Source organism: Homarus americanus, unplaced genomic scaffold, assembly GCF_018991925.1.
Source record: "Homarus americanus isolate GMGI-L3 unplaced genomic scaffold, GMGI_Hamer_2.0 scaffold11022, whole genome shotgun sequence".
Lineage (NCBI taxonomy): Eukaryota > Metazoa > Arthropoda > Malacostraca > Decapoda > Nephropidae > Homarus > Homarus americanus.
The window spans coordinates 15,318,450-15,342,767 of NW_024737068.1; the positions used below are offsets into that span (position 1 = coordinate 15,318,450).

The 24,318-nt window shown below is 35.4% G+C and overlaps 1 protein-coding gene across 1 annotated transcript in view; it reads right to left on the reverse strand.

The window, feature by feature from the left end:
- LOC121872849 (serine/threonine-protein phosphatase 6 regulatory subunit 3-B-like) overlaps positions 1 to 24,318 on the reverse strand; it is an 80,933-nt gene that overhangs the window by 3,824 nt on the left and 52,791 nt on the right. Inside the window, exons 16-21 of the mRNA XM_042375899.1 lie at positions 20,624 to 20,706; positions 15,717 to 15,959; positions 14,074 to 14,177; positions 13,447 to 13,840; positions 10,891 to 10,974; positions 4,030 to 4,195 (exon numbers count right to left, since the gene is read on the reverse strand). Coding sequence (XP_042231833.1) covers positions 4,042 to 4,195; positions 10,891 to 10,974; positions 13,447 to 13,840; positions 14,074 to 14,177; positions 15,717 to 15,959; positions 20,624 to 20,706 — 1,062 coding nt within the window. The 3' untranslated portion in view covers positions 4,030 to 4,041. The remainder of the gene's footprint in view (positions 1 to 4,029; positions 4,196 to 10,890; positions 10,975 to 13,446; positions 13,841 to 14,073; positions 14,178 to 15,716; positions 15,960 to 20,623; positions 20,707 to 24,318) is intronic.

Here is a 24,318-nt window from a genome sequence, read left to right on the forward strand (position 1 = left end):
AAAAATTCATGTAATGTGCAAACACTTTTCCTGAATTTAACCGAAAATTATAAGTACCTGCATAAAATATCTGATATGTTTGGGTGCCCAATGATATCATGTGAAAATGAGCATTGAAGTGATGACCTGAGTCAGTTGGTTTTCATTGTGCAATTTTGGCTCTAACTTAACAATACAAGTTCACTCCAGCCCCGAATGGCAAATTTGCTGATAAAGTCCTGATCCACACTTGATGTAAGGTCCCTCTGGGGTACAACTTTGTGTTAGCAGGGGTAAGGTGAGGATCATATTTGGTGATGACAAAGACTCCTGCCATCAGTTGTGTACTGGTACAAGTTATCTGCCACAGTGTAGTTCTCCAGCATCCTTCAACACCTACCACAACATCCTACTCGCTCATTACACTTTTGTACAACATAACCCCATTTTGGAGGTTTTAGCTACACTGCAGCTGCCACCACCCCACGCTAAACTACTATCAAACACAGATTCTAACTGGCCCAAAACCATTGGCTCAAACTACAATTCAATCATGTACACTGCTAATCATCTATTAGTTCCTGCCCCACCACACATACAAAACTATATAAGTCACCAGTGAATGTTCCTAACTTTGAGGACACTACAAAGTTCAGTCACAACTGGACCAGACACTGTGTTTCATCACCACTACAAATACTGTATACACGATAAAAAAAATATTTGATCATGTTAGGATAGCCAAAGACAAATATTCTTTATGAACCAAAATGTTAAACAAAAATAGTATAATAATACAGTGCTGTATTTACAGGTACTGTAAATTCTTGTTAATAATGCAAATGGCAATAATTACTGTAACTCTGATACAGGTAATACAAACATCTTTTAAGGTTCCTTTCTGATACAGTCGAAGCTCAAAACATATAAATTTAAGAATCCTCAACTGTCAAGAATTGGCACAGTTTCAGATTAAGGTAAGTGTATGTCAAGACTGGAGTGTCATTTGGGGAGACAAACCACTTAGTATGATCCTACCACCCACAGTGGCATATTGGAAGTCAATGTGTAGAGTATAACCAGTAAAACACAAAAAATCAGCACTAAATAGTTATGGGAAGTAAGTATAGTAATTTGGTTTACAAAATGAAGACAAAAAATTTCAGTCATTTCTAAAATAATTTTTTTTTATCCCAGATCCTTAAAAAGTGTATTGTGAATATGTATGGTAAAGTATTAGGTCTAGAATTCATTTTAAGGGAATGCTCTATAAATAAGCCATATGCAGCTAAGAAATCAAAGAACAGCATGTACACCCACCAAACAATTATTTGGCACCCGTGTCATATTGTATCACGTCGTAAGGGTGCTGAATAATTTTTTAGTGGGTGTCCATGTTTATATAAATGCTCACGACCACACAGGTTTACATAGTCATCCAGGTGTACCCCCAATACAAATTTTCTTGGCACCCTTACGGTGTGATACAACATGACACGGGTGCTAAGAAATTTTTTGGTGGGTGTACATCAATACCATTTCGTCCTTACTAAGTTTATGAGGACCTTAAACATGTGGAGTTAGGCATACAAAATCAATCTACTCAATCTACGTACACATATCCCCCCATATTTGCGAACTCACTTATTCACGAAAAATAAAACTTCAGCCATCCAAGAGGCCATTACAATATTTTTGTCCGACCGTCGGCAGATACAACCACACACACTCTGAGATGAGTCAGTTCTCTCGTACGTGCCACACCGTCGTCTCACTCCACCCAGTACATGGACACAGGAAGGGAGGGTAATGTAGCACCCCAATATGTATTTTGGGAATAAGGTACTGTACATTGATTGCACCACAGTGTATATAGGGCTCCCCCTGGTAAAATTTGGTTCTGGCTGTACTGACCCAACAACCTCCCACGATCATGTCAGGCTACTGTATGCAGTACATCTCCACTTTTATGGTAAATCAAGTACAGGTTGTACTTCTCTTGTCCGGCATTCTGTGGTCCGGAACGATTTTAGTTTGTCCAATAGCCGCTACGCGGCGTTGGTGGAGTGGCGGTTGGAAATCAAAGTTTGTTTACATCCGGCAGTTCGACTCTCTCTCTCTGTTTGTCTATACAGAGTAAAGGTACAACATTTAATCCTTCAATATGTCTTCAAAGAGACCACAAAGCAGTGAAAGTGGTGCTAGTGCTTTCAAGCGTAAGGACAAGTCACATCTATCCAGGAAAAGGGTGAATTTTCATGGTCCGGCGCTGGTCAGGTACCGAGGTTGCCGGACTAGAGAGGTACAACCTGTATCATACTTTACGGGGTATTTAATTTCAGTGCAATTCCTCTTATCCAAATTCCAACTATCTGAACTTTGTCCCCCTTTATCTTGTTCAGTAAAAATTCTAGTTTAGTCCAACAATCCAAACACAACTGAAGTCATTCATTTGTGTGTCTGTCACCAGTAGTACTATAACCACTTTGTAAAAAAAAATTGCTATGATAAACAATAAAATTAATACACAGCATATAATAAAATACAATAGCACAAATTTCATAAAAAAACAAAAAAAAAACAGCTCCTTCGACACTCAAACCAGCTAGGCAGTCAACCAGCTGACTCTGAAACGTGAGTGTGTGTGTATATGCTGTGACGTCACACTGGTGGAAGAGTCGGCGACACGGTACAGCTCACTACCTTCACACACACACACCTATTCTCTTAATTTTTCTTATTTTATAGTTTAATATTATATTTTCTTTGTTTTTAAGCCATATTACATTATTGCAATTTTTACTCCTTTACTCTGTATTGGAGAAAACGGTTTTAATTTGGTAGACTATAATATCCTGACTATAAGTTACATGTTTATTTACATACTCAGACTTGAATTATATGTAGAGAAAACAAATATTATTTTTTAAATTTATGAACATGTATTACAAAAGCTCACTTCATATAAACATCAAACCATCTCTAAAAGTTATCATTTCTAACCCAAAATATTATGATAAATATGATAATCTTGGTAGTCATGGTACCATACACTATTTTTGTTATATGGTATTATTTTCAGCATTTGTGAATTCACGATTTGCGACAATTTCCAGGAACATAACCCTCGCGAATACGGGGGGATAAGTGTATAACGTATTCATGAATATGGAAGATGAATGAAAGAAATTTAAGAAATAGAAATATGATACTGTGAAGAAAAACTTGCCCCCCTGAGATGTGTATGTACAATCATTAGATGAGAGAGCAATATTGAACTTCTCCAAGAAAAAGTTTAACAGGCCACTTAATGGGTAGTCTTTGATGCCTCAGTGACCCTGCCTTACCACCAGTACACTACCCCTTGGGAAAGGCATCCAGCCATAAAACTGCTTCAACATGACTGATGACAAATGGCTATGCCCATCCCCTGGTCTCTGCTGCATTTTCTGAGCTAGCACCCTAGATGTGATGTAGTGATGGAGGGGTGGGACTTTCTGTTCTGGTTTTGCCCAACAGCTGCAATCAATACTAACCCAGGCAAGTGTGGAAAATGGCCAGAAAATATTGATGATGATGTCACCTTCATTATCACTTAACAGGTCACATTTATTATCACTAAACAGGTCATCTTCATTATTACTTAACAGGTCACATTCATTATCACTTAACAGGTCACCTTCATTATTACTTAAAAGGTCACATTCATTCCTAGTGAATCTTTTATTAAAATCCTGTGAAGGTGAAACATATCCAAATTATTTAATGTATTAGTTTTACAACAGAGCCACAAGTTTTGGGGGATACCTGGTTTACACTGACTATAGAAAGATGTGTCAGACTAGAACAGTACAGTACAGTACTAGGTCAAAAATAGGACAAGTCGCATGAAGTAAGGTTGAGGAAAATAATGAACAAGATAAAATGTGGATAACAAGTGTCACAATATTAATGGGAGACTCAATCCTGATGATAAATAACCTACCTTAAAGATTATCATCCAGACTAAAAACAAATTAAAAAAGTTGATAACATAAGATGTAGCTATACCTTAAGGAAATATTAGCTCTGTGATGGAGTTTCAGCTACCGGCTCTTCTTCCTGCAGTGTGTGGTGGTCCCCCGACAGAGCTTCACTTTTGTTGTCAACAGGATCTGTCGTACCTGCTTCACTGCTACCTTCACTTTTCTTCAGAAGGCCTCGAGATGAGAGGAAGCTGAACCAAATGTGCAAAGTTTTTAACATGCAATTTTGCCACTCATAACACAACACTTAATAGTGTATTTATAAAGGGTTGCAAAAATAAATAAAAGTTTAATATATATATATATATATATATATATATATATATATATATATATATATATATATATATATATATATATATATATATATATATATATATATATATATATATATATATATATATATATATATATATATATATATATATATATATATATATATATATATATATATATATATATATATACAGAGTTTCTTTATAACTGTTTTGATAACGCTTAATTTGCTCTAACGCGATTTATGAATTAGGAACGATATTTGTATAACGCGAACGCTTGTTTGCTATAACGCGATTTTTGCTTACTATTTCTCCAATTTTGTGGTATTAACTGTGAATATGGTAAAGAAGAATATCTCCAAGAAGCGTTCTGGTGATAGAATTCCCGGTGATGATCGTAAAAGAAAGGATATAACACTTGAAGAGAAGCTCGATGTTATCAACCTCAAAATCACCCTTCTCCCCCATCAAGTTACATTCATATTTTGTCAAGGTAAAGTATTACATTTACTGTATGATTTCATTATTAGATATGAATGTAACATTTATTTAGACTGTGCTATCCTTTGTGTTAGGCTAACTACTAAATTTTTTCGATTTCGAGTAATCTGCACCTAACCCTATTTTCTCCATAAGCCCTGTTATTTCTATTACGCGATTTTCTATAACACGATATTTTACAAGAACACAATTATCGCGTCATAGCAGAACTACCTGTATATATATATATATATATATATATATATATATATATATATATATATATATATATATATATATATATATATATATATATATATATATATATATATATATATATATATATATATATATATATGAATGCTGCACACACAGTATTTTCTAGATTTAACAAATTAATTTGAGCCACCCCTTTTCGTTAAAATGAAATTTCTGCTAAATTGAATTTCCATTACTTTTGTTAAATTTAGTGAACTAGTTATCTAAATTCAGTGTGAATCCATTAAATTCTGCGCCAAATACGCTGCTTGGTACGTGGGGTTTGTTTACATCCGCTTAGTCTGTGTCCTGCTACCACCGCGTGTGTTGTTCACTGCTACCTCTTGGTCAACTAACTACCCTGCTTAGACATCATGCCGAAAGTCTCTCGGAAGTCTCAGAAAGGAAGTGGTGTGGGGTAGAAAGTTAAAAAAGTGCGGCCATCAAATGGGAAAAAAAGTTTGGAAATTATGGATAAAATTGAAAACAATGACTGAACCCCCTAGTTTAAGGTAAGCCATGAATAATATTTCTATGTGCATATCATGTGTCTGAGGTGTCTCCGTAGGTGTGAGCGTATTAACAAAATTAATCTCAATTTTGCCATCTAGTTCACTAAACTGAGTGAAAAATAATGGAAAAAATTCCTTCCACTAAATCGAGAGTTCGTTATATCGGATTCCATTAAAATGAGAGTATATACTGTATGTATGTATGTATCTATGTACCTGTATGTATGTAATGAGGCCACTGCCATAGTAAGGGCACAAGCACTACCACACCAAAAATTGAGTTACCACCACAGCAAGTTTCGACAAGGTTTCCTCTCTCACAAAGTGTGTCCTATGTGGATGACCCAGCATCTGTTGACCTATTGTGAGTGAAAGTGAGGTGGGTGAACCCGAGGCTGGGCCGTCACTGGCCAGTGAACGTCTGTGCAGGCCTCACACGTGTTAGAGCAATGTTGCAAAAAGGCTTCATAATGAAGGCAAGCTGTGGACCACGTGGTGGCAGCTGCACAACCTGCTATGTTTAAGGAAATAATTACTGAAAATGGTTACATGCCTGAGCAAGTGTTCAATGCAGATGAGATTGCTTAATGGTATAAGAGGATGCCCACATGCACATATCTCACCCAGGAAGAAAAGAGAGCCTCAGGTTTCAAAGGTTTTAGAGAAGCAGAAGATCAGGTTACACTACTTATGTGTGGAAATGCAGCAGGCTTTATAATAAAGCCTATGATGCTTTACCATTCCTGCAACCCCAGGGCATTTAAGGGGAAGGACAAGCAAAATCTTCCTGTATTTTACAGATCAAATAAGAAATCATGGATGATGGGACAACTGTTTATGGACTGGTTCCACAACTGCTTTGTATGTGAAGTAGAAAAGTACCTGGAGAAGAAAGGGCAGGAATTCAAGGTTCTCCACATTATTGACAATGCTTCTGGTCATCCTAAATCTGTTGAATTTGCAAACCCTAATGTTAAGGTGTTGTCCCCCTCCCCACCCCCACAAAAAAACACAACTTGTCTCATCCAGTCTTCCCCCACTCTCTTCACCAACCCTTGCCACCCTCATGGCCTGCTTCTCTCCTAACTCCACCGATACAGCTTCCTCACCTGCCAGCCCTTCATCGCACATTCTGGATGATCCCAGTCCAGAGGTCTTCAAGGAGGAACAATAATATCTTCAGTATCATTAATGAGGCCTCTACAGCAACCATTATATACATTAAAAGAAACACTGCTAATTATTTTGCTCCCATAATGCTGATATTACATTTATGAGAGGGATAAAATATATATTCTTCCCAGTCATAAGTTTGTTACAGGAAAACTAAATATTCAGTATGTACGCTCGTTTCATTCACAGTGTTGTGCGTTAGGCGAGCGTTCGTAAAAGGGTGCTGATGGCGCAGTGGTATGGTACGGGTCATGTGAGGCAGGCAGCAGACGACGCGTTGCTGCTACTCCAATCCAGTTGATTTCCTTAACATCACTCCACATTTACTCGCTTCTCATTTAATTTATATTTATTAACACATAATACAACGGTATAAAGTACATACATGTGTAGTATTTAGAGGGCTTAAATAATTTTTTTTTTAATTTTATTTATTTTTGGTCCCTAATTTATGGTACACTATAATATTAAAGATAAGGTGTAAAAGAACGCTATTTGTGAAATTCTACAATCACGGGTGTCCCAGGAACCTATCCCTCGCAAAAGTTGAGGTACTAGTGTATTTACTGTACAGTATATAGTAATACAGTACTGTACAGTATATACAAACAAACAAAATAGACCTATGACATACAGAATTCTCTTAACTGTAAATTTCCAATAACCAAATTTTGGAGAACCATCTTGTTTCTCCTCAAATGCCCTCTTGTTACTAGTGAAGTGAAAAAGTCTGAACCATGATACAGACTCAAAAATGTGCCTATATATACATATTTGGGAAGGTCTGTGATTTTCTTGGGTTTAGTATGGATGCCTTGTGGCTTAGGGGTAGCATGGCACAATGCCAAGTGGCTGAGCATCCCTCCATAATCCTCCCCTCCCCCGGTACTCATCAGTTATGATTTAAGGGATGTGTTAAGGCTTTTACTTATCAGGTGTGTGTGTGTGTGTGTGTGTGTGTGTGTGTGTGTGTGTGTGTGTGTGTGTGTGTGTGTGTGTGTGTAATAGTAATTATACGGTACCATTACATTAGTGTCAGTCAAGCCTTCAAGGAAGAAAGATGAAAGGATAAAGTGGTTAAACATGAAGAAAAAAATTGAATTAATGGAAAACTTGAAAATAGAAAACATTTGTACAACTTGTATCCATTCCTGGGTGGAAGAGTTTAACCCTTTTCACATAATTGTTTAATTTATCTGAGAACTACTTTTTACAAGGCCCATGTAACAATATTCAATTGTTTAGACTTGAGATGTTTTTCTTAGTACACTCAGAAACCTAGTTGGTGATTAAATGCAAGAACAACATAGCCTCTTGTTGTCTTAAGAAGTTCTCCCCACATGAAACATCTTGGCTGGAGAAGGTTGTGTGTAGTGCTTGTACAATACTACTCATTAAACATACATCTTTTGAGAGTTGATGTTTATGGAGGTTCTATAATTACAAACTACAAAAAGAGTTAGGCGTAACTTTGATCGAGTTAAAGGAAATATAAAAATTAAGTGTACTGTACTGTATAGTAATTCCTTATAAACAAAACTAAGCTTAGGGAAGAACTCATTATACTGTACAGTACTGTAATGGCTGCTAACCTTTAGAGGTAATTCATGCACTACTGTACTACCACCTTCTACTTCTCACCATTCCCCTGAAAACCTGCACATCTCACAAACTTTTTAAATATAAATATAAAATTAATTATCGATAACACAAATATTTATTAAATTACTGCTAATAAACATAAAGGTAAAGCAGATAATAGCACTAATTTAAAAGTGTGTGTGTGTGTGTGTATGTGTGTATTGGTGTGTGTGTGTACTGGTGTGTGTGTGTGTGTATATATATATATATATATATATATATATATATATATATATATATATATATATATATATATATATATATATATATATATATATATATATATATATATATATATATATATACACACATACATACATACATATATATATACATACATATATATATATATACATACAAATATATACAGTACATACATACGGTGATCCTCGGTTAACGAGCATTCCCTTGATTAACGAATTCCTTACGAGCGACCCTCAACATGTTTTCTCTTGCACACTAGCTGTCGCATTAGTCCGCCAATACAGTAATCGGTTCTAGGGCTTAAATTCCCTACTATTTTAGTAAATATCAATAAGTCTGTACTATTCAATAATTTTAAAAGTCTTATATTAAAATTTTTAGTCATTTTAACAATTACTTAACATAATTTAAGTACAGGGAAACTAGTTTTCAGCGTGCCAAACAGCCTGTCAACACACCATACAGGCGTCAGTCTCTGTGTCTTTTCAGTGGAGGTAACATCTTGCTTCAGACTCTCCAACATAAATGCTTTTTTTCTGTGTTTCCAGTCAAATTATTGGTCATTTTGAAATTTAATTTACATATTGACAATATTTAATGCAGTACAGTGTTGATTTAAAGAAAATAATCTTGAATTACACCAAGTGAACTAAAATTTTATGGGTGAAATGGCAGCATGGGGCGACTTCTCTTCCACCCCAATGCCTTCTCTTCTCCCTTCTCCTCCACCCCCATTCTAATTCCCATCATCATCATCATCAACCAGGAGCCTTCTACATGCACACCTCAAAGTAAGTGTACTTTACTGCATTTAATTTTAGTTTGTATGTAATTTTCGGTGAGCTGGAACCAATTACCCAAAAACCAATTGAAACAATGGTTGCGATTAACGAGCAACCTTCTGGAACGAATTGTGCTCGTTAACCGAGGGACCACTGTACCGCGTAACTAATAACTGGCGGGTCTGGACAGGTGACGCGTAAATGACCAACCGCGCATAAAAAATCTGCGTAAACCAAGACTATACTGTACAGTATATCAGATATTGTCATGCAGATAGATAGAAACTACCATTGCAATAATTATATATTTGCCAACAAGACATGATACTGTCAGCTTCTGTCCTCTTGTTTCACATTAATACAACCCATTTTGAATTGCTTCCCTCCCTTATATTAATGAATATCCACTCCACTGTAAAATTTGTACAGATACTCCTCGACTTACGACAACCCGGACATACGACTGCCGTGGTCGTATAAAATATTTTTCAAATTACGTATTTACTTGTACCGACGTTAGTGATCGCGCTGTGAACTGACAAAATTTTTGTTTGTAATTCCCTTTAAAATGGCTGGCAAGCTTAAAAGTGAGAGTTCTCGTGGTGCTGAGAAGAAAAAGAGACACCCACTTTCAAATTTCTGTGTATTATTTTCGCATTTTCGACTTACAACCAATTCGACTTTCGACCTGGTCGTCGGGATGGAACCCCGTCGTAAGTCGAGGAGAGACTGTATATACCCATAATAAAAAAAATAAATAAATAAAATTTATATAAAAAATAAATTAAGTGATAATATTCTGATATGCTCTTACTAACCGCATGTTACGTGTACTATTCCAGATGATAATAAATGTTACATAATACAGGTACTTCCATGAGAAAATGTACAATATATATCAGGTGCCTTCAAGAGAGCCAAGCTCTCAAGTGGCTCAGCCATGTCAATATTGTTATTATTATCGACCCTGTATCTGTATTTTTCTGGCTAAATAAACTGTTTCAATATCAATAAACTGATAACGATAGCAACAATGGTGTAGGAGATATACTGTACTTTGAGCATTCACTCGGACACTCAACACAGTGAATGATCGACCTCAACGTACAGTATGTCTCCTATGTCACTATTGTTATCAGTTTATGTTTTACAACTGTCAGTTCAGGTCGTAAAATGTCAATTATTGGCCTTCGTATGTCACCAACTGAAAAACTGTCCACTTGGGCTGAAAAATGCTGCATACTGTACTGTGTATCATGAGATCTCTTGGTAAACACCTCTGGCTCCTCACAACCAGGTTTTGATGACATGTATGATAAACAATTATTACTGAGAGAAACAATATGAATAGCAAGTTACTCACATGTGCTGTACTATAGTTTCCACCAAGTGTATATTGAAAGTCTCTTGTCAAGACTTATTGTACTGAAGACCCTATGTTTTAGTATGTGCTTCAGTGAGTTGTGTACTGTATCTACTAATTACCCACACAGGAGAGAAAGAGGATATACAGCATTTAAGAAGTAGCATGAAAAACAATATTGAGGTATATACTTACTTGAAGTTGTCTATCAAGTCATCATCGTTACTTTCCTGATCTTCCTTCCCTGACTCTCCCTCACTCACTGCTGCTGCCAATTTACTGCACACCAAAGCCATGCATTGTATTAAAATATTATAATAAACTACGAGTATACATTGGTTATTTTCAACTTGGTTAGATGCACTACAGAAAAAATAAATCCTTCTAGTTTTTACCACAGATGGAAGAATGATCTTTAAATGCTATTATCTAGCTAAGCAGCCATGGGGGTCCAGATAATGAGCATCCTGGGGAGCAGCACTCCTTGACAGACAGGTGGGGGCAACTGTTGCCTTTTCCTCCCCATCACAACTGTTGGACTTAAAAATCAAATTGATTGTAAAAATTGTGCTCAAAGAGGCAGGTCTAAAACACAGCCTTGTCTATTTGACCAGTACACTCATTATACAGCCACCTTGATTTCAGAGTTAATTCATCATTTGGGATTTAATTTTCAACTGATTACACTACCCCCCTGTAGACAGGAGGGTGTCTGAGGTGCCAGGCTGGAAAAAAGATTTTTAGGATCAATTCTCCATTTTCAGTTTGAAGCTTTTACTTCTCATGTTAGTGAGAGGTGGTGGACAAACATCCAACATAAGTTAACTCAACAGTACAGTATAAGGAAGGATGGATTACTGAAATATTTAACATTCCTGTATCATAAAGTTTCACAGTTGTGGCCAACAGACCCTCTCAATGATTTGTACGTGCTTGAAAATTTGGCATATTATTACCCTTATCAAAATACATTTACAAGCTGACCCCAGTTATACTAAAGTGAGATTTCAAGTCAAGACTCCCGAACTAAATCTTCCCAACATCCCAATTCAGAAAATACCAAAGAGAATGTGAACGTGTTCTCAGTAACCTGAAGTCAGACCCCACACCTGGTAAAATAAAACTGAGTTACACCCAGGGTAGTGCTGATATATGCTCACCTTTTGGGGAACCTAAGCCTGAGTTGTAGCTTGATGGGTTTGTGGGGATGACTATGTGAACGTATATATTTACACCTATCAGAGCCTAGTTACCTTATTTATAAGAGCTTAAGCTAGGCTAGAAGGGATGCTATTTCAAGATTTCTGGTTTTCCTGACACTATGTTAATAGCCGTACATGAGTCACTGTGTCAGTAATAATTTAGCCATACTGTTTACTGTTGATGATTTAAATAATATTAATACAACATATTTTCTTCCAAAAGACCATGAAATGTACTGTTTGGTGGACACAACTAGATCTTTTGTCTATATACAGCAACCTTTATTACCAATCTCCCTTTTACAGACAACAGTTGTGGTGGTAAGGAAGCGGTCAAACTGTACTACTGCACTCCACCCCCATAACATACATTAATAGAAGCCACCTGGACACAAATATAAAGCAATAACATCTAAAGCTATACCACCATCAAAGCAACACACAGTTATGTACACAAACATGTATTACGATCTGATAAAAACTTACCTAATATGCAAATAATTCTTTTCCATAAAGCTGATATAACCTACTGTATATGTTAGCTAAAACCTAACAACACACCTTTTTCCTGTCTAAGGGCCTTCATCTTAAAAGTTAAATAGTCATTCATTACTTCAACTAAAGAATTCCAGCTGCATACTGGAGAATGTTCCAGCTATATCCTGGAGAATGTTCCAGCTATATCCTGAAGAATGAGGTTTCCGGGACAATAAATTACCCCACAAGCTGCTAAATATGACTTGGAGAGAGATAGCATCAGAAAAAATGCTTCTCATTTTTTATAAGAGTACAGTAATGTACAGTAGAGGATGTCTCTGGGATACAAACAGGTTACATTCCAAAATATAATTCCTAAGTTGTTTGTGTGGAACTTAGCAATAATTTGTCTACTGTCCCCCCCTCCAAACTCAAGGAAGAGGTAGAATTCATTCTACTTCCCAATGGAAAAAGAAAATCTTCAAAGGTCACAGGATACCTCAATATTATTAAATATATCATGACTCAAGGATTCATTAATAAAAAATCCTTATAATCAAATATTAGCACAGTAAATTCTCTTGGAATAAAACTAGTGAAAGTTACATGCCTGGGCACCCTAACTGAGGACTCAAGTTCCCCCTAGGAAGTTGTCTTATGTTATAAGAGATGCCTGACTAACAGATACATCCCAAAACCACACCATTTATCAGAGTTCCACTGTACATATAGTGTATCGGAAAAAGTCTTAAACGTGTCCTTTCATCTGGTTGCCAGCATGCTGGTATCTTCTCCGAGTATAGTCAAGCTGGTGTATCTACTTTACAGTCAATGTATATGCCAAAGTAATAAGCCACTTCTGTACTGTTGTACTGTACTGTATTGTACTGTACTACCCAAATGATGAACGTTTTGTAAATAAAAATTAGTACATAAACAAGTGACATTACTGAAAGACCAAGCATGCACTACAACACACATTATCTATGTTAGTTGTATTAGAAATGAAGAACATGCAGTTTTTGTTATCCAAACAATAAATAAAACATTTATATATAATAATGCCACTTACCTATTTTGAGGTTCACCTGTAGGAGGAACAGTGTTCTTCTGGTCATCACAGTTAGTTTCAAAAGCCGAATCAAAATTCACATTAGAGAAATCTGCTTTGAAGGCCCCTTGGTTGGATGTAGTTTCACCAAAAACAGAATTTGAGCTATCTTGTTGTGCCACAGTTGGACCAAACACATTGGTGAAGTCAGCGGCAAACCCCTCCTTTTCAACTTTATGTGTCTGCCCGAATGCATCTACAGTGGGAGCACCGGAGAACACATTACCACCAAAGTCTGCCCAACCAGAATTATCTGAGGTGTCAGCCATGGGGGCAGACTGCCAGGGGTTGGCAGGCTCACTACTGCTGCCGCCCTCACCACCACTTGACCTCTTATCAAATACCTCTGCCCAGTCTGCAATTTACCAAATGTCTCTTTATTAAGAGGTACAACAATACACTTACCTCATTTAAATATAACATCACAAAGAACCTCATCTGTACTTGCTATATTAACAACTTTGTCAAGAGTCATATAAACCATCACATCAACTAAACAGCTGAATGATTACTCCCAAATGTGTAATGATAAGTAATTTACTTTCATTTAGTCATCAAATTTATGCAATATAAGACAAGATAACTTACCATCCTGATCAACTTCCATTTTGGTCTCTCCTGATCTTAGCCCAGTATTAAACTCCTCCTCTTCCTCCTCTTCTGAACTAGACCCAGGCTCCTTCTCCTTATCACTGCAACATAAGAGAATCTTAGTATACACAAATAATGACTGTACTTTTAATAGAAATGGAGGACTGATGCCTCAAATACCATTTTATGATTAATAACATAGTACAGTAATGACTCACACTAAATTAGTTAATCTTATCTACTGCACCTTGTTAGACTGGCCAGGAACTAACACCACTATAATTATTTTTATTAAAAAGTGAAGAGAGTGAGTGATGTTGCCTACACCTCACTCATTATAAGATGGGGTTACCACACTTGTAACCGCTACATTATCTCTTATATATACAGCAGGAGAGCGTACCACTGAAGCATCAACTAACTACATTTTAAATTATAAAATGAGATTTCAGCAGAGAATCCTCCATATATGATCATAAACTCCATTCATGACCCAGGTTTATGAGCAGCAGCTAAATGTCTGGAGGTGGTATAAATCCATCCAACTGGGAAGATTCATTACCAACATAATAAATACAAAAAGATTACAATACCCTTACATAATTCTCACACAATATATTGTACTGTATTAATAATGTAGACCTTATCCAAAGATATTATTTCTCACAGCAGTAAAATGTTTGAAGTAAACCCAGCCCTAAATAAAGGCTCAAAAACATACTTTACTATAAAACATAAGCATAAAGGCCTTTGTTCACATAATTTAGATAATAAAAAACATTATAAAAAGAGTCATTTTTTACCAATCTTTTTGTATAGAATATGTACCAATATGTTATAACCAACTTATGAGGTAACATGTTGAATATGTACCAATATGTTATGACCAACTTATGAGGTAACATGTTGAATATGTACCAATATGTTATAACCAACTTATGAGGTAACATGTTGAATATGTACCAATATGTTATAACCAACTTATGAGGTAACATGTTGAATATGTACCAATATGTTATAACCAACTTATGAGGTAACATGTTGAATATGTACCAATATGTTATAACCAACTTATGAGGTAACATGTTGAATATGTACCAATATGTTATAACCAACTTATGAGGTAACATGTTGAATATGTACCAATATGTTATAACCAACTTATGAGGTAACATGTTGAATATGTACCAATATGTTATAACCAACTTATGAGGTAACATGTTGAAGATGTACCAATATGTTATAACCAACTTATGAGGTAACATGTTGAATATGTACCAATATGTTATAACCAACTTATGAGGTAACATGTTGAAGATGTACCAATATGTTATAACCAACTTATGAGGTAACATGTTGAATATGTACCAATATGTTATAACCAACTTATGAGGTAACATGTTGAAGATGTACCAATATGTTATAACCAACTTATGAGGTAACAGGAGTCACTTGGATCATCACAGCATCAATCTGGTAGAGATGTGCAGTACTATACTGTACAGTACAGTACAATACTGTACAGTACTGTACTGTACTGTACTGTACTGTACTGTACTGTACTGTACAGTACTGCACTGTACTATACTGTACTATATTGCAATGCACTATACTATACTGTAGTAAAGTAAAACACTCACTTGTTTGACTGTAGTGATTCTTGGTTAAATGTTATTTCCTTCTCTTTATCACTCCACATGTCATCAAACTCATTCATGTCTTGACAACGGTGTGCACACATCTCCTCAAACAGGTCGTGATCTTCAGGTACTCCGCCTTCTCCTCCCCCTTCAATTCCATGAACTCCTGGAGGTCCTCCAGTTCCCATCCCAGATGCTCCAGAGAGAGCCAGGGCTTGGGTACTTAATCGTTGCAGAGGCCCACTGTAAACACACAAGTTCATTAAAACTGTAATGTGTATTGTACTGTACTTACTAATCTGAGCTTCATAAGGTTAATTCAAATACTTACTGATGATATACAAAAGAACCTCAATATCCACAGGGGCTAGGTTCCAAAAAACCTGCAAATGCAAAAATTGTGAATATGGAAAAAAAAAGGTTAGGTGCCTGGTATTGTACTGTACGATTAAACATAGGGGATAAACAATAAATGTTTAAAGACAATGACTATGATAAACATTGCCCTTGTAAAGAATAATATTCTATAAAAAGTAATTTGCTGTATACTTACCTCTGACAATGATGATGATTTGAGGTGTTGTGTGTTGAGTGCATGAATTACGTTTCAGAAAGTGTGAGTCAAAGGTTTACAAAAGTGAATAGCAATCCATTATTATATACAAAACAGTAAAACAGGTTGACAACCCCTTATACGAAATTCCGAAAACCTCTGAAAACTGAGTTTTTTAATGGGGCAAAACATATTTTATTGAATTTGTTTTCTTTTTTAGTAGGGATTGGCCTACCCGAGCACAGGTCACTGACCCACATCGAGGCCTGGGGGCGAAAATTTAATAAAAATAATTCATAGTAAATAAAATTTATAATGAAAAATACACAAAAATAGAATAATAATGATAATAATAATAACAACAATAACAAAAAAATAATAATAATAAAATAATAATATTAATAAAATAATAATAATAATAATAAAATACAGTAATAATAATAATAAAATAATAATAAAAATAAAATAATAATAATAATAAAGAAGCACAAGAATGAAAAAATTATCAAAAACGGGAAACGACCTAGACCTATGAATTATTATTATTATTATTATTATTATTACATTTTCGCCCCCCAGGCCCCAATTTGGGTCGGTGAGCTGTGCCCGGGTGGGCTGATCCCTGATGAGGAAAAAAAAAAAATAAATAAATAAAAACCCCTAACCATTATGAAATCCGAAACACATCTGGCCCCAAGGATTTCGGATAAGGGAGTGTCAACCTTGTACTGGACTGTATTTCCCTCCTTTTCCCACATGTTTCGATCTCTGACAAGATTAACCTGACACACTAGACTGTAAATCACTACCAGAAAAACTTTATGAAAGCCGTCCCACCTCCCCAAAAAAAAAGAACCGATGAAAACAAATGCAGGCGCATCACCAAGACTGTGCTGGACACTGAATGTTCACAATGACCTAAATCCAAGAAACATTTTTATTATTTTTTTTTTTGCTGTAATTTCATTGAATTATTAATTTTCTACATTATTAGCCATACAAACTGGCATAGCTCTAAGTCATTCCCTTAAGTGGTGTATACGAGGCATTTTCAAGCTGTTTTTCATATTCTACACGTACAGTACAGTACAGTACTGTATGTACAGTGGTGGACTCAGCAGGTAGGGAGGGCAGTTTTATTATGAAAAGAGGCAGAGTTACACAAACAAAACTAACTCAATACTAGGTATCAAAAAAATAAATAAATAAAAAAATAAAAAATGTCATAGAGGTTTAATGTTTGAGGAGACTTTTCACCGACACCCTGCCGGTACGTTGCCAAGTCTCTACCTACTGTACATCCCTCTACCCTCCCATTCACCACCTCCCTCCCTACACAGGTCTTTTTGTCCACAACTGTAAATTTACTGTATAAAGGCGTAAATGGGTAAAAGTACTTCAGAGGTTTCACTCCCAATATGCTTGGATTTTAACCCCTTGAAAACTAGGGGTTGGGGTCATCATCGCTGGAGAGGTATACAGTACAGTGGCCCCTCGGTTAACGAAATTTCAATTAACGAATTACTTTCCATAAGAATCTTCATTTCGGTTAACGAATTTCTTACAAAATTGTTTCAACATGCTTTGGCTTGCTCACCAGCTGGAAGATTAGTCCGCCAATACAGAAGTCGGTTCTAGGGCTTACATTCGTTAAAATTGGAGTAAATATCAAGAAGGTTGTACTTTTCAATAATTTTCCAAGTTTTATATTAAAATTTTTAGTCACTTTAACACTTATTTAACATAATTGCAGTACAGGGAACTAGTTTTTGGTGCGCCCATCAGCCACTTCACTCACCCACCAAGGCCTCAGTTTGTATCTCTGTTCAGTGGAGGAAACATCTTGCTTGTGGGTCTCTTGAACACAGAGTATTTTTACGTTTTTATAGTACAATTACGGTATTGGTCATTCTGAAATTTATTTCACATATTGACAATATATAGTGCAGTGCAGTGTTAATTTAAAGAAAATAATCTTGAATTACACCGAGAGAACTTAAAATTTTATGGGTGAAATGACAGCATCAAGCATGAGGTGATTTCTCTTCCACCCCCACTTCTAATTCCCATCATCAGCCATGAACCTTCTACATACACACCTCAAAGTAAGTATACTTTACTGCATTTTTTTTTTTTACTTTGTATGTAATTTTCGGTGAGCTGTAACCAATTACCAAAAATCCCATTGAAACAATGGTTTCGTTAACGAACGACCTTCTGGAACGAATTGTGTTCGTTAACCAAGGGACCACTGTACTGTATACATTTACTCAATCACAACTATGAAAATTTCAAGAATCCAGAAACTGCCAATATTGAAGGCTAATTGTGATACGGGCAGAGTTTGATACCAGAATGATCCTCAATAAATTCTCTGAGACGTTTCCAATAATATATCCTTAAATGAAATATTTTGATACGATATATTGATGGGAATTCCATTCTTTTATAAAAAAAAATAAAAAAATAATAAAAAATGTTGATACCAGAGTAAAAAAAAAATCAGTCCTAATTTTGTTAGACACACCATTTTTTATCAAAATAATCCTGAATACTTTATCTAAAAGTTCGGTGAAATAAATATACAGTATTTTAAGAAACGAAAGCTCTACATGATACAGGCATGAATAGAGCTGTTACAGCAATAAGTGTGGTATTTTCAAAGAGTAAACGATGCAGCTCGTAGCAGCTGTAGTTATTTATGCAAACACCACTGTACACATACAATATTGTTCAAACTGTAAACACAATTAATGTATACTACTGTATATATTGTAGTCACCAGCAGATCTTGTCATCTTTAACCTGGAGTAGGCAGACACGGTCATGTTATTAACCTGACCTGATGCAATGTAAGGTCACCCACTGTTGGGTGGGGGATTAGTGGGTGTTATGACCTGAAGATGTCTTGAATAACATTATTCTTTACCTATGAGGTATATACAAAGTACTGTACTGTATTGTATATGAAGAGTACAGGTATTAATAAGCACAGATTATTACAGTAACATATCTTTACTAATTAATGAAACACAAATAAACAATATTGTATCATGAATGAGGCAGTAAGGTACTGTAGTTGGTGACAAACAATCAGTGAGGCAACCCTTAGCGGGGAGAGAGGAAGAGGGGGCAGTGAATAATTTTTAGTATAAACATCCCATAGTTTGTACTAGACATAAAAACTTTAGCAATTAACTCAGTACGTCTGAGTACAGGTTGTGATAATTTATGCGGTTGCTCAGTAGTTGTGGTTGCAGTTGTGAAGCTTCGTGAGATCACTAGTGTATAATTTGTCTCCATATGCCCTGGTTTATTCACTCATCAGTTGAGTTATCATGTATCAATTAATTAAAAAAAAGAAATTATAAAGTAAAATGTTATAAGACAATGGTTTAGTAGTGCTGTTAATGTGCAAGTGTCTTGGCATGTCACCTCACCCTTTGCCTCGTTAGCTCAGCTCGGAATTACATTGACTTATTACTGTATTATTTAACATTTTAGTATTGTATGTACAATTAAAGAAAAATTTATATTTGCACACTAATTTTAATTAAACCCAGAGCAGAAAAATCCAGTGTTACCCAAGCGGTTGGTCTTTCCACCCACGTACCAACCAAGTTTGGATGCGGCTAAACATGATGCAGTCTTTCATAACACCGGGAACCCTGAGCAGAAAGGTTTGGAGTGATTTTTTCAAAATTTTCTCCAATTTTCCAGTAATTGCGGATTATTCCATAATTGATATTTGCTCCCAGATCCAGAAATAAAAATTAGGACAGATTTTCCAGATTTTTTCCTTTCTTTTTCAGAAAATGCTCCTGATTTTCAACCTCGAAATTTGTTCCCAAACCCAGAATTTAGGGATTTTTCCGGAAAAATTCTGAGCAAATTTCAAACCCATCTTCCAAGTGGGAGCTGGGAGTGTTAACCACTGCACCACAAGGACTCTTAAAAGTTAACCTACACTTTGTTACACATGAGATACATCTCCACTTACCTCAGATTAATTATATATCATTGTGATCTTTGTTCTAATCATCAGCAGATAACATGAGAATCATCTACACTTACCTCAGATTAATTATCATTGTGATCTTTGTTCTAATCATCAGCAGATAACATGAGAATCATCTACACTTACCTCAGATTAATTATCATTGTGATCTTTGTTCTAATCATCAGCAGATAACATGAGAATCATCTACACTTACCTCAGATTAATTATCATTGTGATCTTTGTTCTAATCATCAGCAGATAACATGAGAATCATCTACACTTACCTCAGATTAATTATCATTGTGATCTTTGTTCTAATCATCAGCAGATAACATGAGAATCATCTACACTTACCTCAGATTATCATCAGGATCCTTGAACTCATCATCAGCATAACGGAAATCACCGATAACATCCATATCCATCTCCTTAAAGCCCTGGAAATATACAATACTTCACTGTTACTTCTTCTTCTTCTTCTTCACGAGATAAATAATAAAAATAAATTATTATCATCAAATTGAATAATTACATATTAAGTAAGTTAATCTGTGAATCATTAACACTGAAAATTAACCTATTTATTAAATATATAAAAATAATGAAGTAATTTCAAATTGGGTATTGTTTATAAAATGCTAGTTAAGCCATTATCACAATGAATCAAAACTAAGTTGGTAGAAGAACAAAACATAAGAATAAATTTCATATTGGGAAGCTTTACCACAGTGGCCATGTTGAATTATTCTCCAAAATATCTAATTTCTTGACTAACACTGTACTTCTCACCAATTACAAAATACACTCAATATTATTACCCTATTTTATTCAATAAAACTATTATTATATGTATACTGTACAGTCAGCCCAAAAAACTATCTGTACTTGGGGGAGAGGGGTTGATGAATGAACACTAACTCTTGGTATGCAGCAAGGTTGTCAAAATCCTTCGCCTGTTGTGTCATATTTTCTCAACACAGTTTTGTGTAGATAGTTTTTTTAAGTGACTGTACATAGAGATATAAATTAAAAATAATAATAAAAAAAAATAAAGAAATAAAATAGTGGAGAGGCTGCAGGTCCCAGTTATTACCAAGGTAAAGTTATTGTACAGTACTATAGTGGACACATTGACTGGGAAGCTACAGAGTGGGTTTTAAGAGCTATACAGTACAGTACAGTACAGCAAAGTACAGTAAAGTACAGTAAAGTAAAGTACAGTATGGTACAGTACAGTAAAGTAAAATAAAGTAAAGTACAGTACAGTACAGTACAGTACAGTAAAGTAAAATAAATTAAAGTACAATATGGTACAGTACAGTAAAGTAAAATAAAATAAAGTACAGTATAGTACAGTACAGTAAAGTAAAATAAATTAAAGTACAATATGGTACAGTACAGTAAAGTAAAATAAATTAAAGTACAATATGGTACAGTACAGTAAAGTAAAATAAATTAAAGTACAATATGGTACAGTACAGTAAAGTAAAATAAATTAAAGTACAATATGGTACAGTACAGTAAAGTAAAATAAATTAAAGTACAATATGGTACAGTACAGTAAAGTAAAATAAAGTAAAGTACAGTACAGTACAGTAAAGTAAAATAAAGTAAAGTACAGTACAGTACAGTAAAGTAAAATAAAGTAAAGTACAGTATGGTACAGTACAGTAAAGTAAAATAAAGTAAAGTACAGTATAGTATAGTACAGTACAGTACAGTAAAGTACAGTAAAGTAAAATAAAGTACAGTATGGTACAGTACAGTAAAGTAAAATAAAGTAAAGTACAGTATGGTACAGTACAGTAAAATAAAGTAAAGTACAGTATGGTACAGTACAGTAAAATAAAGTAAAGTACAGTATGGTACAGTACAGTACAGTAAAATAAAGTAAAGTACAGTATGGTACAGTACAGTAAAATAAAGTAAAGTACAGTACAGTACAGTACAGTAAAGTACAGTACAGTACAGTAAAATAAAGTAAAGTACAGTATGGTACATTACAGTAAAATAAAGTAAAGTACAGTACAGTACAGTACAGTACAGTATAGTAAAGTAAAGTACAGTACAGTACAGTAAAATAAAGTAAAGTACAGTATGGTACAGTACAGTAAAATAAAATAAAGTAAAGTAAAGTACAGTACAGTACAGTACAGTACAGTACAGTACAGTAAAGTAAAGTACAGTATGGTACAGTACAGTACAGTACAGTACAGTACAGTAAAGTAAAGTACAGTACAGTACAGTACAGTAAAGTAAAGTACAGTATGGTACAGTACAGTACAGTACAGTACAGTACAGTACAGTACAGTACAGTACAGTACAGTACAGTACAGTACAGTAGTTTCAGTGCCAAATATTGAAGACTTTACTCTAAGGCAGTCAATGACATCATTGGGAAATAATTTAAACACTGAGATAGCAACAACTTAAGCATAGAGTTACACGGATCACAACAGTTACAGTGATACATGAGTGTGGTGGAAGAACAGTTACAGTGATACATGAGTGTGGTGGAAGAACAGTTACAGTGATACATGAGTGTGGTGGAAGAACAGTTACAGTGATACATGAGTGTGGTGGAAGAACAGTGATACATGTGTGGTGGAAGAACAGTTACAGTGATACATGAGTGTGGTGGAAGAAGTTACAGTGATACATGAGTGTGGTGGAAGAACAGTTACAGTGATACATGAGTGTGGTGGAAGAACAGTTACAGTGATACATGAGTGTGGTGGAAGAACAGTTACAGTGATACATGAGTGTGGTGGAAGAACAGTTACAGTGATACATGAGTGTGGTGGAAGAACAGTTACAGTGATACATGAGTGTGGTGGAAGAACAGTTACAGTGATGCATGAGTGTGGTGGAAGAACAGTTACAGTGATACATGAGTGTGGTGGAAGAACAGTTACAGTGATACATGAGTGTGGTGGAAGAACAGTTACAGTGATACATGAGTGTGGTGGAAGAACAGTTACAGTGATACATGAGTGTGGTGGAAGAACAGTTACAGTGATACATGAGTGTGGTGGAAGAACAGTTACAGTGATACATGAGTGTGGTGGAAGAACAGTTACAGTGATACATGAGTGTGGTGGAAGAACAGTTACAGTGATACATGAGTGTGGTGGAAGAAGTTACAGTGATGCATGAGAGTGGTGGAAGAGCAGTTACAGTGATGCATGAGTGTGGTGGAAGAACAGTTACAGTGATACATGAGTGTGGTGGAAGAACAGTTACAGTGATGCATGAGTGTGGTGGAAGAACAGTTACAGTGATACATGAGTGTGGTGGAAGAACAGTTACAGTGATACATGAGTGTGGTGGAAGAACAGTTACAGTGATACATGAGTGTGGTGGAAGAAGTTACAGTGATGCATGAGAGTGGTGGAAGAGCAGTTACAGTGATGCATGAGTGTGGTGGAAGAACAGTTACAGTGATACATGAGTGTGGTGGAAGAACAGTTACAGTGATGCATGAGTGTGGTGGAAGAAGAAGTTACAGTGATACATGAGTGTGGTGGAAGAAGAAGTTACAGTGATACATGAGTGTGGTGGAAGAACAGTTACAGTGATACAAAAGAACACATACTGAAGGTGTGAAGAGAAACGGAGGCTGATGAGAACAAATACAAAACAATTTATAAGTACAAAAAGAACAAAAGTATGAGCTATTACATAGGTTACAAAGGGAAGCTTTTACCACAACTTATTGTTAGGATGATGGGTAATGGATCATGTGTTCTGCTGTCACACGCATGTCCGTAACATGACAATACACAGTAGAGTACTGTACTGTACTGTACTGTCTAAGGGGTTATTTCACTTTATAAGAGAATACAGTACATACAATATAGTTACCAGACAAAACCATCATTCATTATCTGTACACATCTTCCTTATCATGAAAGATCTACATTAAAGAGAATCCTGTATACTGCTCTTATACAAAAAATTACATTAAAATAAATGCTTCAAAGGAAAATTAATTGTCACATTTGAATGATATTTTCCTCACATATCAATAATAAAGTACGTACTAATGA